The 19804-nt window shown below is 40.5% G+C and overlaps 1 protein-coding gene and 1 pseudogene across 1 annotated transcript; both read right to left on the bottom strand.

Moving 5' to 3' along the window:
• Positions 1-335: 335 nt before the first annotated feature.
• LOC123805575 lies at positions 336-1300 on the bottom strand (annotated as a pseudogene).
• A 7233-nt stretch (positions 1301-8533) lies between these two features.
• LOC123805538 (olfactory receptor 51I2-like) lies at positions 8534-9497 on the bottom strand. Its single transcript, XM_045818177.1, is given in 2 exon segments — positions 8534-9463; positions 9465-9497. Coding segments are annotated over 2 exon segments (963 nt in total).
• Positions 9498-19804: the final 10307 nt, after the last annotated feature.

The raw sequence follows: 19804 nt of genomic DNA, 5'->3' as shown, positions 1-19804 counted from the left end.
GGAATTTTATATTTTATATATATGTATATATGTGTATGTATATACACACACATACACACAAACATATATATACACACACATGTCTTTATCCTGCTACACAATTGTGTTTCTGGAAAGGACCATGTGTTATATATTTCTCAGTCTTTATTCCTCAGCACTGCTTTCACTACAAAGCACATGATGAACATAAATTTCTAACAGGAGTAAGTCACATGATCTTTCCACTGTTAAGAGAGACTAAGAATTATCTGTGCTTGCTGAAGGTAGCAGGTTTCTGTGAGTTTATAGCAAGTCTCTGTTAGCATATCCTGGCTGTGTTATATTTCATAGTTTCATCAGCCTTGGCCCTTCCCCCTCAGCACTCTAAGCATGGCCTCCCTGATGGGCTTGGATTTCACACTGTAGATGATGGGGTTGAGCACAGGGGGTACCACCAGGTACACATAGGCAACCAGGGCATGTACAGTTGGGGGTAGGTGCCTTCCAAAACGGTGAATCATGGACATGGTAATGCCTGGGATGAAGAAGACAAAGACTGCTAGGATGTGGGAGATACATGCGTTGAGGGCCCGGACACGCTCCTGGGGAGAGGCCAGCCCCAGGACTGTGTGCAGGATGAGAGAGTAGGACAGGACAGTGAGCAGGGAGTCTATGCTTCCAGTGGACACAACCACATAGAGTCCATAGAGGATGTTTATGGTGATATCAGCACAAGCTCTTCTCATTACATCAGGATGGAAACAGAATGAATGGGACAAGATGATCTTGTTAGGGCAGAAGTTCAGACGTTTAAGCAAGAATGGCAGTGGGAAGAGAGATAGAATAGCACGGGCTACAATGGCTAGTCCAATCCTGAGGGACGATAGTATTTGTGAGGACAGCTGCATAGCGCAGGGGCTTGGAGATGGCCACAAAGCGGTCAAATGACATGGCCAGGAGCACCGAGGACTCCACCACAGAGAAGGAGTGGAGGAAGAACTGTTGGACCAGGCAGGCATTGAAAGCAATGAGACTATGGTCAAACCAGAGCACAGCCAGGGTGGTGGGCAGTGTGGACAAGGTGAGGCCCACATCAGTGAGGGCCAGCATGGACAGGAAGTAGTACATGGGCTGGTGCAGGCTGGGAGTCCTCCTCACAGCCAGGAGGATGAGGCAGTTTCCAGTGAGGGCTGCAGTGTACATGCAGGAGAAAGGAATGGAGATCCAGCCATGGAGGGCCTCCAGCCCTGGGATGCCAGTCATCAGGAAAGCAGGTGGCTGGAAAAAAGGACATGTTGACATAGGACTGGGAAGGGAGCATCCTTGGAAGGCACAAAAGGTCTCCAGAAGGATGTGACCTCTTCAACTGGGACAGACAAAAGACACTGACAGGACACCTGTCATTAGGAAAACATTTATTTATGCTGTATAGGCTTTTAAATTAATTATTTCTTGTTTCTCTGTTCTTACTTTGTATTATTAGTTGTTCTAGGAATGTGCATACATTAGCTAATGAGTTCTCAAAACAAATGCAGAATGTAGGAGATAGTTTAACTTCTTTATGATTACCAGGAAATTAATGACTGAAATGGATTTAGAATTTAATTGTTTCTAAATAGAAGTTCTATACTCTTTCCAGACTCTTCATTAAGTGAAGTGATGTTTGTTAATACACTTTAATATGTAAAGCATTCTCTAAATGATAATCATCGCCATTGTCATCATCATCGCCTTTGTCCTGGTCTCTACTGTTATTCCACTGATACAGGAAAATGCAACATTTCTAAGTTCTTTCATATAATCGTCTCATATTTACCTTGCTGACAGACAGAAAAGGGAAATATTTTAGCTAACGTGAAAGGAGAGAAATTCTTAAGCCCACCTCAGGAAGACAGCAGCTTTACCCTGGACCAGTTATTAGAACTGAATAATAAGTTCTAACTTTATTAGTGTTGGTGGGGTTTTTGTGTGTGTGTGTGTGTGTGTGTGAGGGGTTTGAGTACACATCCTAGGACATCGTCTTTTAGTTAAGTCCCAGTAATGATAAAGTCCCAGGTGAAAATGAAAATCAATATTAGGGAACTTTTGGTAAATGAAGAGACAGTTGGTTCTCACCAGGTCACTGAGGACACTTACATATATAGGGTCCATCTATGCCTTGCCCAGAGAACATCAGTCAGGGTCACTGGATGCCAGTTTAAGAGGCTACACTGTGCTTTTTGGGAATCATCCTTTCACTCCATTCATTAATGTTCCCCAGAGAACTCAGCATACCAGTTGAACATTTTGTTCAGCCCCCTTAGCACACCCATCTTGAGGCCTCTATTTGCCCTTGAATGTGGCCCCCAGTAAATCACTCAGCACTGACATCTGTCCTAGCTGGGAAGGGCACAGCTGCAGGGGCCGAGGACCCAAAGTTAGAATCTCTATAAACACCAACTGAAAACATGTATCAAAGATACAAATTTAGACTCCTTTAGTGTTCAGTGGGTCTGTTCTAATTTTGGTGTTTGATGCTGGGCAACTAAGTTTACTAACGTATCAACTGTTGAATATCTATCTCTTACGTTCTGGATATTCGATTTCTCACTATTTTGTTTGTTTGAAAATTCAAAATTGAAATTCAGGTGTATTTGGCTTAAACACTTTGAACAGTCTTACACCGTCTGTATTGGCCAATGGTTGGTGCTAGATGCTGGAAATTTGCGAAGTGTGGGGCTGTTTGGTTGGATTATGTGGGAGGGATTGTTTTCTCCTGCTGTTCCATGATGTGATTTGGGGCCCTGCAAATAAAACCTCTTCCTATTTTTCCAAAAACTCTTCTGTTTACCCCTCAGCACGAACTTTTGTGTTCTTCTTACAGTGCCATTCATTGTGCTAATTATCTCCTCATCCTTACTGTTCATTTCACTAATCCAAATCACATTTCATCAGAAACCTCATTTAAACTTACTGTTGTGATTGTGATGATTTCCAAATTTCTGTCCTCTGTTTTTTTCAGGTACAATCAATGAATGAACAAGAAAATGAATTATTGAATGAAAACTCCTTAATTTTCAATCTAATTCCTTTCCACCCCAGCCCTTAGTACAGCATCTCCTAGGTGTATATATGTTTGTTCACAATTTATGCTCTCTAGTTTGTATGTAAGTAAAGACCAGTGGCTCTTTCAGATGAACACAATTGAAATTTATTTTCATCCAGTCTTATTTGGGTTTTCTTAGAATCAATCCAAGAAATATTCTTTGTCATTGGTAGTTTAAGTCAGAATAGAGGGTAATTCTGGCCTGTCTATATAACTTGCAGGAATTGAAGGATTAATTTTTAGCTGGGATGAATGTCACAGTTCTTTCTATTTTATCCTGCATTGATTTATCTATTGTTGAGTAGTTGACAAATCCTCAGTGCCTTATGTTAGAACTTAACCTTTGTCCCCTAGTTGATATGTAGGTCCTGTGTACCTGTGGATGTTTTTGTGATCTGCTGCTCTTGGCTGTGGCTTGAGGATCCCATTGCTAAACGAAGCTGAATATTATAAAAACTTTAGAGCTCACAAGGGTAAAATTTTAGGGTAGCATTTAAGACAAATTTCCAAAAGTTAGGGGCAACTCTTATAGGATCAAGCCAATTTCTTCCTTCTGTCTGGATAATGCTTTTTCCATTTTTATGTTTTATGACTCTGACAGTGTTGTGAGGGGCCTGACATTGGGAAGGTATTCTGTGTGGTGAAAGGACAGTTTGTACGTGTGTGTGTATTTACTAAAATGCCCATGTTAGCAGAACAATTGGATTGCCACGTTTTCTGATTCCCATGGAGTCCAAAAGCAGTCACTTAAACCTGGAAATCCAATTAGGTTTGGTCTTCTATTATTATCTCCAGGACATAAAAGGGTCAAAGATATTTAAAAATTGTAGCTTTCCCCTGAGGGATTCAATCATTTCCCTTTTAGCACTCACTCCAGGATTCTGTTAACCTGTGACTGGGTGCATGTGGGAAAGTCTAGCTGCCTGGAAACAAAAGGTGGGATCCACCATGCTTTCTTTACCCCAAAGCCAAGTACTTTTATTTCTTTTTTTTTCCATGACAAGGAAATGCTAATTATGTGATGTGATGAAGGTGTTATCTAATGGTATGGTGGTAATCATTTTTAATACACATGTAAGCCAAATGCTTTTCTAAAAGAACCCTTCTTAATTAAAAGATGTGAAGACAATCTTAGACAGTTTAGAAACCAAGCATTCAGGTCACTGGCCAGATACTGTCTGGGATGGAATCTTAACATCCCTTTGTACTTGACCCTACTTAGAGGAACAAAAGGGTAGTAATCTGGTTGGACACAGAGTCTGGCTTTCTGAAGAGTTATCTGATTTGGGAAGCCTCTGTGCTTCAGGAAAGCAGCCCCCTTAACTTCCTACCCCTTCTTGAAGGTCATAGGCCTGCCATCTATGGATGCAGGCTTCCTCACTTTTCTCCCTGCTTTTGATGTCTGCTCATCCTCCACCCCATATGCTTCTCTACCTGGTAGCAGCTGACAGAGAGGGGATGTCAGACTCACCAATTAGGCCCTCATCCTTCTAAGTAGTGTAGATGGGATTGTGTGGGACCCAAGTTACTCACTCTGCTCGTTGTCACAACCTTCTCTATCTCTTCATATCCTGCATGAGCCCAGGAAATCTCTGCAACTAAGATGTTACCTTTATACCTCTGGCTGGATGCCTTAGTGTGTTGCTGCTCCCCAGGGACGTCCAGGCCACAGGTCACAAAGGAGACTTTGCTTATTTTTTTCTGCACAGTGGGAAAATTGGAACCCCTGTGCACTCTTGGTAGTGATGGAAAGTGCTGTAGCCACTGTGGAAAATAGAATGGAGGTTCCTCAGAAAATTAAGAATAGAACTGCAGTAATGATTAATCAATCCCACTTCTGGATATATACACAATAGAATTTATATCAGGATCTTGAAGAGAGATCTGCAGAAAACATCTTAAGTCAATATTTATGTTTCCAAACATTGGCCTCTAAATCCTGCTTTCACCTTACTCATTCCCCAGGTTTTTGCCAGTGCCCCTGATATTGAGCAAAGTGCTTACCTGAGTGTCCCCTTTGGGATAACTGGAATGAGGGAGTCCCTCCCCCAGGGACACTGAATTTTGAAAGGCGAGGTAGAAGAGAGTGATGTCTAACTAAAATCTAAAGTCACTAACTAATGTTGTAATTTCAGGCAACAGTGCGTGACCAGAGAAAGGGTATTCTTGAAGGAGCCTTTCTGGAGCAAGGGATGCCCATTTGCACCATAGATGTGAAAGGCTATACCTACAGCCAGGATTGCTTGAAATGTGGTGTAAACTTAGTAAGTAATTGTTAAATAAATGAATAAATACACTTCAGGCTATTTGTTTGGGATTCTGATTCATAAATAGGTTTATTAAAGTAATGTTTTGGAAGCCACCTCTGGGCCATTCCCTTAGCCAGGTAATGAAGGCATTCATTGTAAAGCAGGAATCCGTGCTGTCTCTGAGGAACTAGGATTAGTACAAAGGGTAATTTCAATAGCAGATGGTAAGTGCTCTAAAAAAGATGTATGCAACCAACAAAGAAAACAGAAAAGAGAAGATCAAGGAGCAGGACACAGAGCACAGAACCTTTGATCTCGTCCTGGAAAAGACCAGAGTCTTCTACTTAAGAGGGAAAAAGTTGTAGGGAGTACTATAGCAGCAACGAATGCTGGGATATTCACTCCCCAGCCCTGAGTGGTGATGGGTCCATCACTCTGCTGCCACCACATGCTACATTCTTTCACTGTCTTCATTCTTTCATCCACTAAAAACATCACTTACTGAGTGGTGAGCTTTTATGTGCTAGGCCCATGTTGACTAAAATATAGTCCCTGATCCTTAGTCTCAAGGATTTCACAGTCTCACATACAATTATATATAATTATGACACAGTGGGTTAAAAACTACAATTGGAAGCAGAGGGTGCTGAAGGATCACTGTTGAAACCACTGACACGGCTTGGGGTGAGAGTTAGCAAAATTCCATTTTTGGAGCCTTAATGGAAATTACATTTCAGTAGAAAGAAAGTATAAATATTTTGCTTTCTTGCTTCCTCTGCATTCTAATTCTGTACTTTGAATACCAATGAATCAGCTTATTGAAGCTCTTTCCTGTCTCTCTTAAAATATAGGAGAATCCCACGCATATAATAATTGTGTATAGTATACAAATGCCCCCTTGACGTCTCCTGGAATTATCCTCCAATAAACTCATTGTAGTTTGAAAATGCAGTGTATATATGTATGTGTGTACATATAAATACACATATACACATATATTTTGAAATATGTATGTGTATTTCCTCACACATTTTAGTTTTTATACATTTCAAACTATGGAAAATTAAAAGACTATTATAATAAACACTTGTATTCCTATCACCTAGATTGATAACATTTTTGTCATATTGTTTTGTCTCCCTATCTATCCATCTCTTTTTTCTCCTCTTTCTACACTCGTACATTCACACACATGCACATACACACACACACATGCAGACTTGTAATTTTCACTTATTTCCATGAAAATAAATTCTAGACATTATAACCTTTCTCAATAAATACTAAGTATGTATATCTGAAAAGTAGATTCTCCTATATAACCACAGCACCATTTTCAAAACTAAACAAATTATACTAACCTAATAATATCATAAATATATAACATATATGTAAAGTTCACAACTGTTCTAGTAATGAATTGTTAATGCTAGCATTTGGTTATGGTCCAGCCCCTTTAATCTCTCTTAATTTAGATTAATTCCCCTGACATGGTTTTTATAACCTTACATTTTAAATAAATTCCAGGCTAGGGGTGTGTGTGTGTGTGTGTGTGTGTGTGTGTGTGTGTTGCTTCCCATGTGCAAGATTTTTCTGATGATTTCCTCATGGTCAGGTTCAGGTTGAATATCTTTGGTAGGGATTTTGCACATGCAATGTCCTTAATGTTCATAACAGTAGGGTAAAGCCAAATTACCCCAATATGGGTTAAGTTTTATCACTTGCTTAAGGTAGTAATTGTCAATGTCTTTATTGTAAAGGTACATTTATTCTTTTGTATTTAGTAACTAAACTTTGCAGTGATACTTTGAGACTGTGTAAATATTCTGTTTTCAATACCCTTTAAGTATTTTTTAATTACTTTAAATTACATGAAAAACTGCAGAAAGGTAATTTTCTAAATCTGTTGATACCTTAGCACTTATTACATGCCATTCTTTTATAAAGAAGAGTTTTCTTCTTCCTTTTCTTTCCTCCCCATTTGTTTATTTTCCATGTTCCCGTTGGCCTACCTTTGGCCACTGGTAGCTCCTCCAAATGGGTTTCTGTATTTGTTTATATTTTCTACATTATGCTATTGTTTTTGTGTTCTTTATTGCTTTCAGGCATGTATCACCTTTTGTTCTCAGTATTTCATACCTGGAATTAGCAATTGCTCCAAGGATTCCAGGTTTCTGTAGGGGGAAATGGCATTTAGATATAGTAGGGGATGCTAGCTCTGCTTCCCACTACTGGTGTCATTGCTTCTAAGGACTTCCAGGGGCCCGAGTAGGAAACATAGAGATATAAGTTTTAAAAAATATGTCTACATTTTTCCCACTACTGGTGACACCGATTTAATTTCAGCTTCCATTTTGCTTTTTCTACACTCTTCCAACAACCTCCTACATGCATTCTTTTTATAACCTTAATTTAACCTTACATTTCAATAAGACTTACATTATAACCTTACATCCTCCACTCTTACCTTTTCAATCTGATATACACAGGTAAGCCAGTGAAAATTTTACAGTGCGATGATAGCCTTTCCATGGCTGACTTTCAGACAAAAAGCAAAGGCCAAAGGTTTTAATCAGATCTGAAACACCCCAAGAAGTCTCACCATTGCTCATTGTCTCTAGTTCATCTCCTGTCCTTCTTCCTCCAAGACCTACACAAATTCTGAGTCACATATGACTACTGACTGGCCTTTCTGGAAGGAGATCAAATAATTACATACCTCAGTATTCTTACATTGTTTTCCTTTATTAGGCATGCCTTTCCCTTGCCCAACTTTTCTACCTGCCTGACTCCCCCTCACCTTTCATCCTCCTTCTTACCCAAGTCCTTTCCAGTTTCCTCTCAACAAGGCAAGAAACCCTCTTCTAGATTGCTAAGCACTGAGTGTGTATCCAGCACAGCCTCAGCACACTTGGTTATAATGGTATATTTATAAGCCTGTGTCCTCCAAAGTAGGGAAAAGATCCTGCATGGTTCATGTTAATATCTAGTATTGAGCACAGATTCTTACACAAGTAAACACTGGATGCAATAACTGAGATTAATGAGTGCAGCAAAGAATCAAGACTGTTCTTGACCCATCAGTCTGGGGGTTTCCATTTGCTTGTCATACTCTTGATTTATGTGTCTGGGTCAAGGCTCAAAATAAGGGCTTTCTGGACAAAGATAAGACTGTTCGGCCATGTTTTCCCTCAGACCTTGAGGTTGTTTCTTGATTTTATCAGCCTTGGCCCTTCCCCCTCAGCACTCTGAACATAGCATCTCTAATGGGCTTGGATTTCACGCTGTAGATGATGGGGTTGAGCACAGGGGGTACCATCAGGTACACATAGGCAATAAGAGCATGTACAATGTGAGGCAGGTGCCTTCCAAAACGGTGAATCATGGACACACCTATGACTGGGATGTAGAAAACCAGAACAGCTAAGATATGAGAAATACAAGTGTTGAGGGCCCGGATGCGTTCTCTGGGAGAGGCCAGGCCCATGACTGTATGAAGAATAAGGGTATAAGATAGGACAATAAGCAAGGAGTCTACACCCGCTGTGGACAGAGCTACATACAGCCCGTAAAGGATATTGATGGTAATGTCTGCACAGGCCTTTTTCATGACATCTGCATGGAAGCAGAATGAATGGGATAGGAGGATCTTGCCAGGGCAAAAGTTGAGTCTCTTCAGTAAGAAGGGTACTGGGAAGAGGGACACAGTGGCTCTAGCCACAATGGTCAGTCCAATCCTGGTGATGACAGTATTGGTGAGGATAGCTGCATAGCGCAGGGGCTTGGAGATGGCCACAAAGCGGTCAAATGACATGGCCAGGAGCACCGAGGACTCCACCACAGAGAAGGAGTGGAGGAAGAACATTTGGACCAGGCAGGCATTGAAAGCAATGAGACTATGGTCAAACCAGAGCACAGCCAGGGTGGTGGGCAGTGTGGACAAGGTGAGGCCCACATCAGTGAGGGCCAGCATGGACAGGAAGTAGTACATGGGCTGGTGCAGGCTGGGAGTCCTCCTCACAGCCAGGAGGATGAGGCAGTTTCCAGTGAGGGCTGCAGTGTACATGCAGGAGAAAGGAATGGAGATCCAGCCATGGAGGGCCTCCAGCCCTGGGATGCCAGTCATCAGGAAAGCAGGTGGCTGGAAAAAAGGACATGTTGACATAGGACTGGGAAGGGAGCATCCTTGGAAGGCACAAAAGGTCTCCAGAGACATGACTTCAATCTTGGAAGAAAAATAAGACATGACACAATTACTGGAAAACAACACCAGCTCTGAATTAGGTGACATGGGTTTTTATGCAATGGCAAATATAAAACATAAAGATTAAAAATTATACTGCAATCATATGATTCTTGTCTTTCCTCTCCTCATATGTGAGCTATAAAAGATAAAGCAACAAATGAACAAACAACACACAAACAAAGAAACTCATAGAGGCAGACAATAGAAGACTGTTACCTGAAGGGAAGTGGGGTATGGGGGAAGACAAAGAGGGTAAAGTGGGTCAAATATATGATGGTGCAAGGACTGTAAACTTCAGGTGGTGAGTACATAATAGAATACACTGATATTGTATTATAAAGTTTTAACACCTAAAGTTTACATAATGTTACTAACCACTGTTATCCCAATAAATTTTATATAAAAGTACTGTGTCTAAAAGGAAACTAGAGAATTACTGCATTTTAATCTTTTGACTATGAAAATATCATTTCATCTGTAAAACACTAATCTATTCACATACTGAAGAAAGCAATGATTTAAAAATATATGTGAAATGTTTGTAAATCATCTAATCAAAACTACCCTATTTTAAACAACAGAGTGACCTCCTGGAAAACAATTGTTAAGATATTGTAGAAGCCTGAAGTGTTGACAGTATAGGTTTGTTATCTTTGGTTTACTGAGTTGCTTTAGATCCCAATACAAACAAAGAAGTAAATAAACAAACAAGGACACTTCAAAGGTAGGTTAATAAAAGAACATAAGAGAAACAGCCACCCAAATATCTTTGAGCAGACATTTAAAAAACCATCACAGATAAGCCTGTGAGCTCAGAGAGGTTTTAGCCTGAATGCTGGGCTGTAGAGTATGCTATATTTAGCCAATGGAATGGGCTTGCTCTGGAGGTAAGAATGACCTTTTTTGTTTTTGTTTTTTCCCTTTAGGTGGTGGGGGAGTGCCTCTAGAGCAGAGGATTGTGCATATTATGGTAGAATGTTTTCCAAAGAAATAATATTGCTGATGGTGTCAGTTCTGTCAGCCTCTATTCTTTCTGTCTCAGATATATTTTTGGAAAATATGAAACAAGGGTGTAACTTGCCCCATTCAAAGATGAGTAAAAAGCAGAGAAAGTGCTCAAACATAGAATTTGAGCAGATATATTTTGTAAACAGTCAAAGGGACAAAACAAGTTACAGGTATGTAAAAATACTCTGGGAGATCAGGAATTATTCAGGAAAGAGAAAAAATTATGCGCAAACGTTCCTTAATAAAGAAATGAAAGAAATCATGAACCAAATTAAATAATGTTTTTGATATTAAAGTATAAAAATGAGTTGCTAACAAAAAGAAGAAACTGATGAGAATGCCAGATGGGAAGATGCCTTGACACATCCTCTAAGGCATTCCTTGTTGTGAGAGACTGTGGGGGACATCTCTCCCTGGAAATACGGTCTGAGATTCCAGCTCATCTCTGAGCTGTAACTCCCTGAACCTTAGGAACACAGACTCCTCAGGCTCTGTTTTTCAAGCAGAGGATGAGACTACTGCCTCTTTCATTGTCCAAGACTGATTATTTCTCCTTCTCTGCTTTATTTCAAGATCCTTCCCATTAACATCTCCCTCAGTTGCTGAGATGCCAGCAGCCACCCATCTGAGAAGTGGAGAAGCGGGTGTGTGGATCCCAGGTTACTCACCCAGGCTGTTGTGTCAGGCTGCTCTGCCTCTCCACATTATGCAGGAGCCCAGGATGTCTTTGTGGCAGAGGAACTGAGTTTTATCCCATTGCACAGAGACGCCTTAGCGGCAGTGCCCATCTCCAAGGAAGGAGAGATTTGTGTCACAGGGGAATCACTCCACTTACATCCCTGGGGAATAAAAACGTTGAGCTCCTTTTGGAATCAGGAGAAGTGTTTTGAGAAGTAAACTCTAAGGGAGAAAGGGAGACAGAGTCATAGACTCTACAATATTGCCCTAATTTAAATTGTTGTATTCAGAGATTGTCAGCTTCAAGGGCCCCCTGCAGTTGAAATCCCTCCAGGAGAACACTCCTAGTGAGGCTCCAAGATGAGTCCTACAGGACTTCCTAGTCTTTGCAGAGGGTAAGGATATAGAGTGATATGTTCGAACCTAAATTATTGGCCTAACCCAGCTGAGGGAGTCAGGCAAAGCTTCCTAGAGGAGGTAGAGAAGGAGCAGACTTTTGAAAGGCCCACAGACCCTGTTCTAAAGACTCAGCTCTCATTCTAGGACAGACATCAGGACTCCAGTCTTGTAGCTTCAGAGTGGGGCTGGCAAAGATAATGCCAAACAGATGCAAAAGGAGAGGGAGCTTGGACCGTGAGGAGAACATTATAGAGCCTGTCAGAGATGGGTTCCATTTCTTGCTCTGTTTCTCACCACATAGAAGGTCTGTCTCTGTTCTTTTCCACTTTCTGTGGGAAGCTCCCTGCCAAATAGCTTTGGCCTCAGATGTTTCATATGTCAATTTGGACTAAGGTCATTGAACTGGAGCTGCTTTCTATGGGCCCATTTACTTTTCTTTCTTTGATTTTGGTTGCACTCTCCCAGCTGGACTGTGTTTAGCCTGCCTGCCTTTTCCCCCAGAGGTAATAAGTAAACTTAGGGAATAATCACACAACTTGGAAATTCTGTATCAAAATGAATTAATAGTGATTAACCTGAGCTGAGACTTTAGCATCACTTCACGATGCTCTCCTTTTAGTTCTTATACAGTCACCATTTTTCTCAAGCTCTTTATCCAACTTTCATGTCTACTCTTAGTGGGTAAATGATGAGGCTGTCATTTAGTTATCTAAATAGATCTTGGATTTCTGTTTCCAGGAATGTGCCTGATGCAGAAGAACTTATGACCCAGTCAGGACAAGCCATCCTGGAGAATGATCACCCTAGTGTCTCTGGTCTGGTGGTCTTGCCTTATTTCCCTCTTCCAACTAGAAAACACATACAGTTTTGATGTGATAAGGCTGCAAATGCCACAGCTCATGATTAATTCCTGTCTTGATGTATGATTTCAATGATGCTTGCTCCCACAAATCCATGTCAGTGAAGCTGTGTGGGCCTTCAAAATTCTTTCTTAGACTCCAAGGTAGTTACATAGTTATTTTTTGTGGGTGATGATAGTATTGAAGAGAGGGGAGGGACATAGAAACAGAAGAGGAGTCAGTTCTCATGAAATGTTTGCATCTCTGTATGCACGTGTGAGTATTTATGTGGAAAGTGCCAATGTTCATCTATGTGTGCCTATTGTAGACTGCTTTCCCATGAGAGTACTGTACATTCCGATTGTGGCTGGGTGTAGGTATATTTATGTGAGTAGAAGTGATATTCATTGTGTGTGTGTGTGTACAAAGAAAATGTGCCAGTTGTGCATTTGTGTTTTGGTGAATGTGGTAGGTGTGCCTTGACATGTATATTTCATGGATAATGGATCTGATTGCATATTGATTGTGTTTCTATGGACCTGTTAGTTGGCATGTGTAATGCATCTACTGAGAATGTTGGACAATATCGTTATAAGTGTCTGATAAAAATGTTGCCTCTATTTTTATTCACATTTCAAATATGGAAAATGTAGAATATAAAATATTACACATTTGTAACAATTTATATAGAATATCTAATATGTACGAGTATGTGGAATGTGTTGAATTTGGATGGCTACAGCTTTCAGCATGTGGCGTCTTTGTGTTTGGGCACATGTCTGTTGTATACGGTATTTGTGATATGAAATAATTTTGTGTGATACAAGCATGTTTAGTCACACACAGATGGAATGTAATGTCTGAAGGACATGTGTGTATGCAGGTATGTGTGTACATGCAGTGTTTGTGAATATTGCATTTTAGGGCATATGTCTTGTGCATGTGTTTTAGGGCACATTTCTTTTGTGTGGTAGCTGCCGCAAACATGGCTCCAGAGTGAAGACAGCATCTGTGCTCCTGGGCAATGATTGTAGAATTGTGTCTCTATGTATTAGGGGTGGAAGTAGGAACTTAAGGAGGTCCTGGTTGTGGAAGTAATTGCAAATCTGAGAGCCACCTCTGGGGCCCAGTTTCTTGGACTGGGCTCCATATGGGTATGGCTCAGCCTCTGGGAATGATTGGAAAGCAGAGTGCTTCCTTTCTACATCTTCTCCAAGGCCAGATCACACCTTCTTTATCCTGACCACAGCACTTCAGGTGCTTCTGTCACCTCTTCCCATCTATCCTCCCATACTTCTGGCCCATCCACAGGTATTGATCTTCCTAAATCTCTGGCCTCCTGCGTCATAGGCATCTCATAACTTTTTCTATTACACCTGATCCAAAGGAAATGAAGGTGATACAGAGTCAGATTATTGCCTTCCCTTTCCACTCCTAAGGAAGCCAGCAGCGATGCAGTGCTTTTAACTCAAAGAAAGTTGAAGAATAATGGTATGGAGAACCTGGAGGATACCTAAAATACAGACATAGAAGAGGATGCAATTTTTTTAACAAAGATTTTATTTATTTATTTTTAGGGAGGGAAGGGAAGGAGAAGAGAGAGAGAGAGAGAAACATCAATGTGTGGTTGCTGGGGGTCATGGCCTGCAACCCAGGCATGTATCCTGACTGGGAATCGAACCTGCGACACTTTGGTTTGCAGTCCGAGCTCAATCCACTGAGCTATGCCAGCCAGGATAGGATGCAATATTTAATATCAGACTTCACCATGGCAACCAACAAGCAAGGGACATGCCTGAGTGAGCTTAGAAGAAGAGCTGAGGCAGATGGCACCATATTGCTGTGCCACTATCAGCATTGCCTGATGAGCACATTTGTTTAGCCACTATTTAACAAACATTTATGGAAAAATATAATAAGATAAGACATTGTTGTGGAGGAGGCTAGGGTTACAGAGAAGAATAAGACAAAAAACCCAACCTTAGGGAACTTTAAGTCACTACATATTTTCCAGCACAAGGATTTTCAACAGGTGTGCTGCAAGTGGCACACTGGTGTGCCACAATGATTTTTAAACAAGCGATACCTGACTATTTAGTCAGAGGTACTGACCTCTTTTCCCTGAGATTGTCACACTAAAAATATGAAGAGAACCAACAAAACAATAGCCATCTGGTGTGAATGAATCAGAATTATATTTTTTCGTGTGCTGCAGAATTTTAGGCATTAGTTTATTGGCTAAAGATGAAAAAATATAGATGCTACAAGATGAAAAAGGTTGAAAATTGCTGTTGTAGCATATAACCACAAGTGCTTGAATCCTGACCCCAAAGCATCCTTTCTTTATTTCTGCCACTGAAGTTGTAGGTTGGAATTGGGGTAGATGGTGAGAAAGTCCATTTTAGACGACTGGTTCCAGGGTAGCTTGTATAAGAAGTAGAGCAGTTTTCCCTCTAAGGTCTCCTTCACAGAGGTTTTTAGAGCCCTGATGTAGTCTTTCCATACCCACTTCCTTTCCCTCCTCTTATTCTTTCTTTTCACATTTCTTACTATCTTCTTCACATTTCACATTTCTTACTAATCGACAGGACATCTATTCCTTACCTTTATTTTTAAGCTCTTCTTATTGGTCATTGTTCTGTATTAAAATATAGGTACATCACTGGAAGGAAGCCACACTAAAGATAGGGAATGTAAAATTTCGAAGACAGAAATTCCTTCTTGTGAAAACCATCCAGAGAAAAGTGTCTGTAGAACAGGAAGATAACAGGAAGAAAGACACTAAGGAGGACTGGAAGATGAATCACCCTTTGAGACTTGGAAGGTTTTATGTCTTTCAAGGCACTTTCTATCTTATCTAAGTTATCAAATTTACTGGCATAAAGGCATTTATAATATTCTCCTGTAATACTTTAAATATCTGTAGCATCTGTAGTGAGCTCACCTCTCTCATTCCTCGTATTGATGTCTGTCTCTCTCTTTCTCCCACCCCCCACCTCTCTCTTCTTGTTCAATCTGGATAGAGCTTTATGTATCTTATTGCTTTTTTCAATGAAACAGATTTCAGTTTCATTGATTTTCTCTTTTTTGTTTTGTTGATTTCTTTTCTTTATCATTTTCTTTTTCTGCTTAAATAGGATTTCAATTTCTTTTATTTTTCTAGGTTCTTAAGGTGTAAGCTGATACTACTGGGATCTTTTTTTTTTATATAGGTGCTATAACACTAAACATTTCCCTTTTAAGTACTGCTTGACACTTACATCCCACAAAGTTGATGTATTTCCTTTCCATTCAGTTCAAAATAATTTTCCTGTTGGTTTCTTCTTTGACCTATAGTTTATTTAGACATGCATTATTTACTTTTCAAAGGTTTGAGGAGTTTTCCAGAGATTTTTATGCTATTGCTTTCTAATTGAATTTCCTTGTGGTCAGAGAACATACTTTACATAATTTGAATGTTAAAATTTATTGAGAATTATCTTAGGGCACAGAAGATGTTTGGAATAATGCTTGTTATATGCTGCTGATTCATGGACAAATGCTCTCCAACTGTACATGAGGCCCACCTGGAGAACTTTTTGGAAGTGCAGGTTTCTAGGTCTACTGTTATTAGAGATTCTAATTCCGGAGATCTTGCATAGGGCTCAGCAAACTGTGAGTTTGAAGAGGCTTCACAGGTGACTCTGAAAGGTAACAAGGATTGGGAATCATGGCTAAGAGGGCATAAAAGGAGTGGCAGATGTAGATAAGATTGGCCATTTGAGGGTGGCTGTTAGCTGGTAGGAGAGGGAGTTTTCAGAACTGTGCTTCATTTGCAGTCATGTTGGGTATGGAACAGAGGACAGTCTTGCTCTTTACAAGCATAGCAACCAGGCAGCTCTCCTTTCAAGGACACTACACACTCCCTCAGGCAATAGCCCCCCCTGTTTTGAAATGCATGAGTCATGCATATAAGTCCTTTGGCTACTCCATTGGCTATACAGTACTTTACATCCCCATGGTTGTTCTATAACTACCTATTTGTACTCAATCCCCTCACCTCTTGCCCATTCTCCCACACCCTTTCCCATCTGGCAACCATCAAAATGCTCTCTGTATCCACGCTTTTATCTCTGTTCTTGTTGCTTAGTTTGTTTTTTAGATTCAATTGTTGATACATATGTATTTTTTTGCCATTTTATTGTTCATAGTTTTGATCTTCTCCTTTTTGTTAAATAAGTTTCTTTAACATTTTCTGTAGTAATGGTTTGGTGATGATGAACTCATTTAGTTTTTTCTTGTCTGGGAAGCTCTTTATCTGCCCTTAGATTCTAAATGATAGCTTTTCTGGGTAGAGCAATGTTGGCTGTATGTCCCCATCTTTCATCCCTCTCAGGGAGTTCCAGGGTGGGGCAAACAGTGTTAGGTTGATGGAAACTCAGATAGGGTGTCCACCTGCCAGCTATATAGGGAGAGGGATCATCCAGTACATAATGGCCTCTGCCCGCACTTGTGTCTGGGAGCAAGCTGCTCCTCCAGCTGTTTCTGGACAACCCAGTTTCTCCCCATATGTCCCTTGCAGCTTTTGTACTGCAGCCCCAGTGCTGGAGCTCAGAGCAAGTGAGTCCAAGTAGTCAGTGAATGAGCCCTTTCAAAGGAGTGCCTGGGACTACAGGAGCCCTCTGTCTTACTTATCTACAATCTCTGCTAGTATTTATACCCAGAAATTATGGGGACTTGTAAATCCAGCAGTGGAACCCTGGACTGCGGGTTCTGGTTTGAGACTGGGACTCCTGGCTCCTCAAGGGGGACCTCCCCACCTGGGATAATCTCTCCCAGTTTTTAACCACCGCACATGGGTGTGGGATCATCCCATTCCTGGTTTGCACCTTTCCTACCAGTCTTGATGTGGCTTTTTTATATGCTTAGTTATAGGGTTTCTGTTCAGCTAGATTTAAGGTGGTTCTGAATGATGGTTGTTCTGTAGTTTTGTTATAATTTTGATGTGATTGCGGGAAGTTTCAGGGAGTTCACATTCCTATGCCACTATTTTGACCATAAGCCACATCTGTTTCTTTCTATTTATAGGTCTACTCCATTTGACTATTTCCATAGCCTTCTAATTGGTAAGTTTGCATATTATAGCTTTAATTCAGTCTGTTCTCTACCACACAGTATGAAATAATCTTTCTAAAATCAATATGATCGTATCAAAACTACTCCCATCCTTCCTTATGGCCCTAATCATTTCCCATATTTCTGATTGGTCCTCATTTATGTTTTCAGGCAGATCTTGAGCCATGGGTTCCTTGCTCTTTGACTTCCAGTCACCCTGCCTTTCCTTCCATTCCTTAACCATACCATGCTTCTGTTCCTATAAGCTCTTTGGAGACATGTTTTTCTGTTACTAAAATACCTTCCCCTAAACACCCACTCTTCCCTTTTTCTAATTAATTTATCTTCAATAATTAGACATTAATGACCACTTCTTGAGAAAAGCCATTCCTGACCCCTTAGAATAGTTTAGATATTCTTTATCATTTGCTTTGGTAGAAATATCCATTAATTAATCCATTTATTCAGTCACTGTAGTAGGCAGAAGTCTGAAAATGTCCCCACAAAAGTGTCCTGTTTGAGTTTTCATAATGTTTGAATATTTTGAAATACCACTCCCATGCTTGTGTTATGTTATGTGACACAATTAACTTTATGACAGGTGTGGGTGGAAGTATGGCCCACAGAATCCTCACATCCTCCATGATGGTAAATAAGTTGTCCCAGACACAGTCTTGCTGTTCTGGTGGGAAAGGGGGTGGCAATTCCCTCCAGTGGAGAATGCCCTGAGCCCTTCTTCCAAATGACTTTTTTGGGAATGGTATGTGTAGGTGTGCACAGCATACATGCATAGCTCATCAATCAATGTCTAAAAGGCTATAGCCATACAAAAACAGGTATTATCTATAGATAGTAATTGAAGGAACACAGAGATCTGTCATAGGTCAGGGTCTGTTAGTCATGCTGATGCCAGAGGGTCTCTAAGATGTATTTAATGAGATAAGGAGCTTATTCCTTGTGCCTTGGACTTGAACATGGGGTTTATATCATCATGGTTATACAAAACAAAGCAGAGCAAGCTTTCAAAGGATACAATGTACATTTCAGGCCCGATTCCCATGTGGACGCTTGGTGTTAGAGTCAGGTATGCTTGCCATCTGTGTTTTTACCTGGTTTTCCAGGGAGATTTACTAGCCCCTTTCAGGCTTGTTCTTGTGGGGCTACAGTCTCAGAAACCACACAGAGTGGTCCCCAGCAGACAGGTAGTTTATATCTTGGTAGGCCTGATCTAATTACGAGTCCTTAAAAGAAAAAGGACCTACATCTGGTGACAAAAGCAGTTAGAGATATTTAATTGATCTGTATTTCTTACATAAGAATGAGGTTGGTCTTGGTACCATTGTATTCTCATCACCTAGCAGGGTACTTGGCATATAGGGGTCAGTAATAAAACGAAAACAGCAACAAAAAACCCGGTTTGTTAATACATAAATGGTGAAATGCTCCAAGTTTGATACCTGGTAAGTATAAGACACATGTTTGACAGAATTTAAGATTTGTTTCCCTGAGTGTAAAGTTTGTGTTCTTAACCACTGCAACATAGGATATTACTTACCCAGTGCAGACATGATATAGGAAGATCTTGCAATATTGAACCTCACCTTTTCAGGAGGAGTGTTGCTGGGGGAGGTATGAAGAAAGACATACATGCCCTCACAGCTTCACTTTGGAAGAAGTTACACTCAAACAGAAATATATTGACAAATCTTAGTATAGTCACCATTTTCCTATGAAAATTCATGGAGCCAGAGTATTCCACAGAGGTATGAAGGACATCAATTTTGGGAAGATGGCAGGGGAGTTCCCCTAAAGTGAAAAAGTAGGAAACCTTCACTAGGTGATGGGGCTTAATTCAGTGAATCACTTGTGTTTGACTTCTCACACCTTCAGATCAGCTATCCAAGTTCATCAAGAAAACTTCTCCCTGACTTTTGTAATTACTTATATGTATTCTTTTTTTCTGAAATGCCAGAGGCTGCCTGGAGGTAAAATCTCCAAGTTGCCTCTTAGATGAATTAATCCATTGGGGACTCAAATTCATTTCCACATGCAAAAGAATGTTGGACTACTATTATTCCACAAACACCACTAGGCACTGAGTTGACTTGGGCACCTTTGGAGTTGCAGTATTGTTGACTGACAGATTATTACTCATGTGCAGGAGGCAAACACAGTCCAATGTTTAATGTGGGAAAAGAAACTTAATTAGGATTTTCTGAGAAATTAG

The sequence above is a fragment of the Phyllostomus hastatus genome, unplaced genomic scaffold (assembly GCF_019186645.2).
Source record: "Phyllostomus hastatus isolate PE091 unplaced genomic scaffold, TTU_PhHast_1.1 phas_scaffold_317, whole genome shotgun sequence".
Classification (NCBI taxonomy): Eukaryota; Metazoa; Chordata; class Mammalia; order Chiroptera; family Phyllostomidae; genus Phyllostomus; species Phyllostomus hastatus.
The sequence above is the reverse complement of the archived record's forward strand: the minus strand, read 5'-3'. Positions and strand labels throughout refer to the sequence as shown.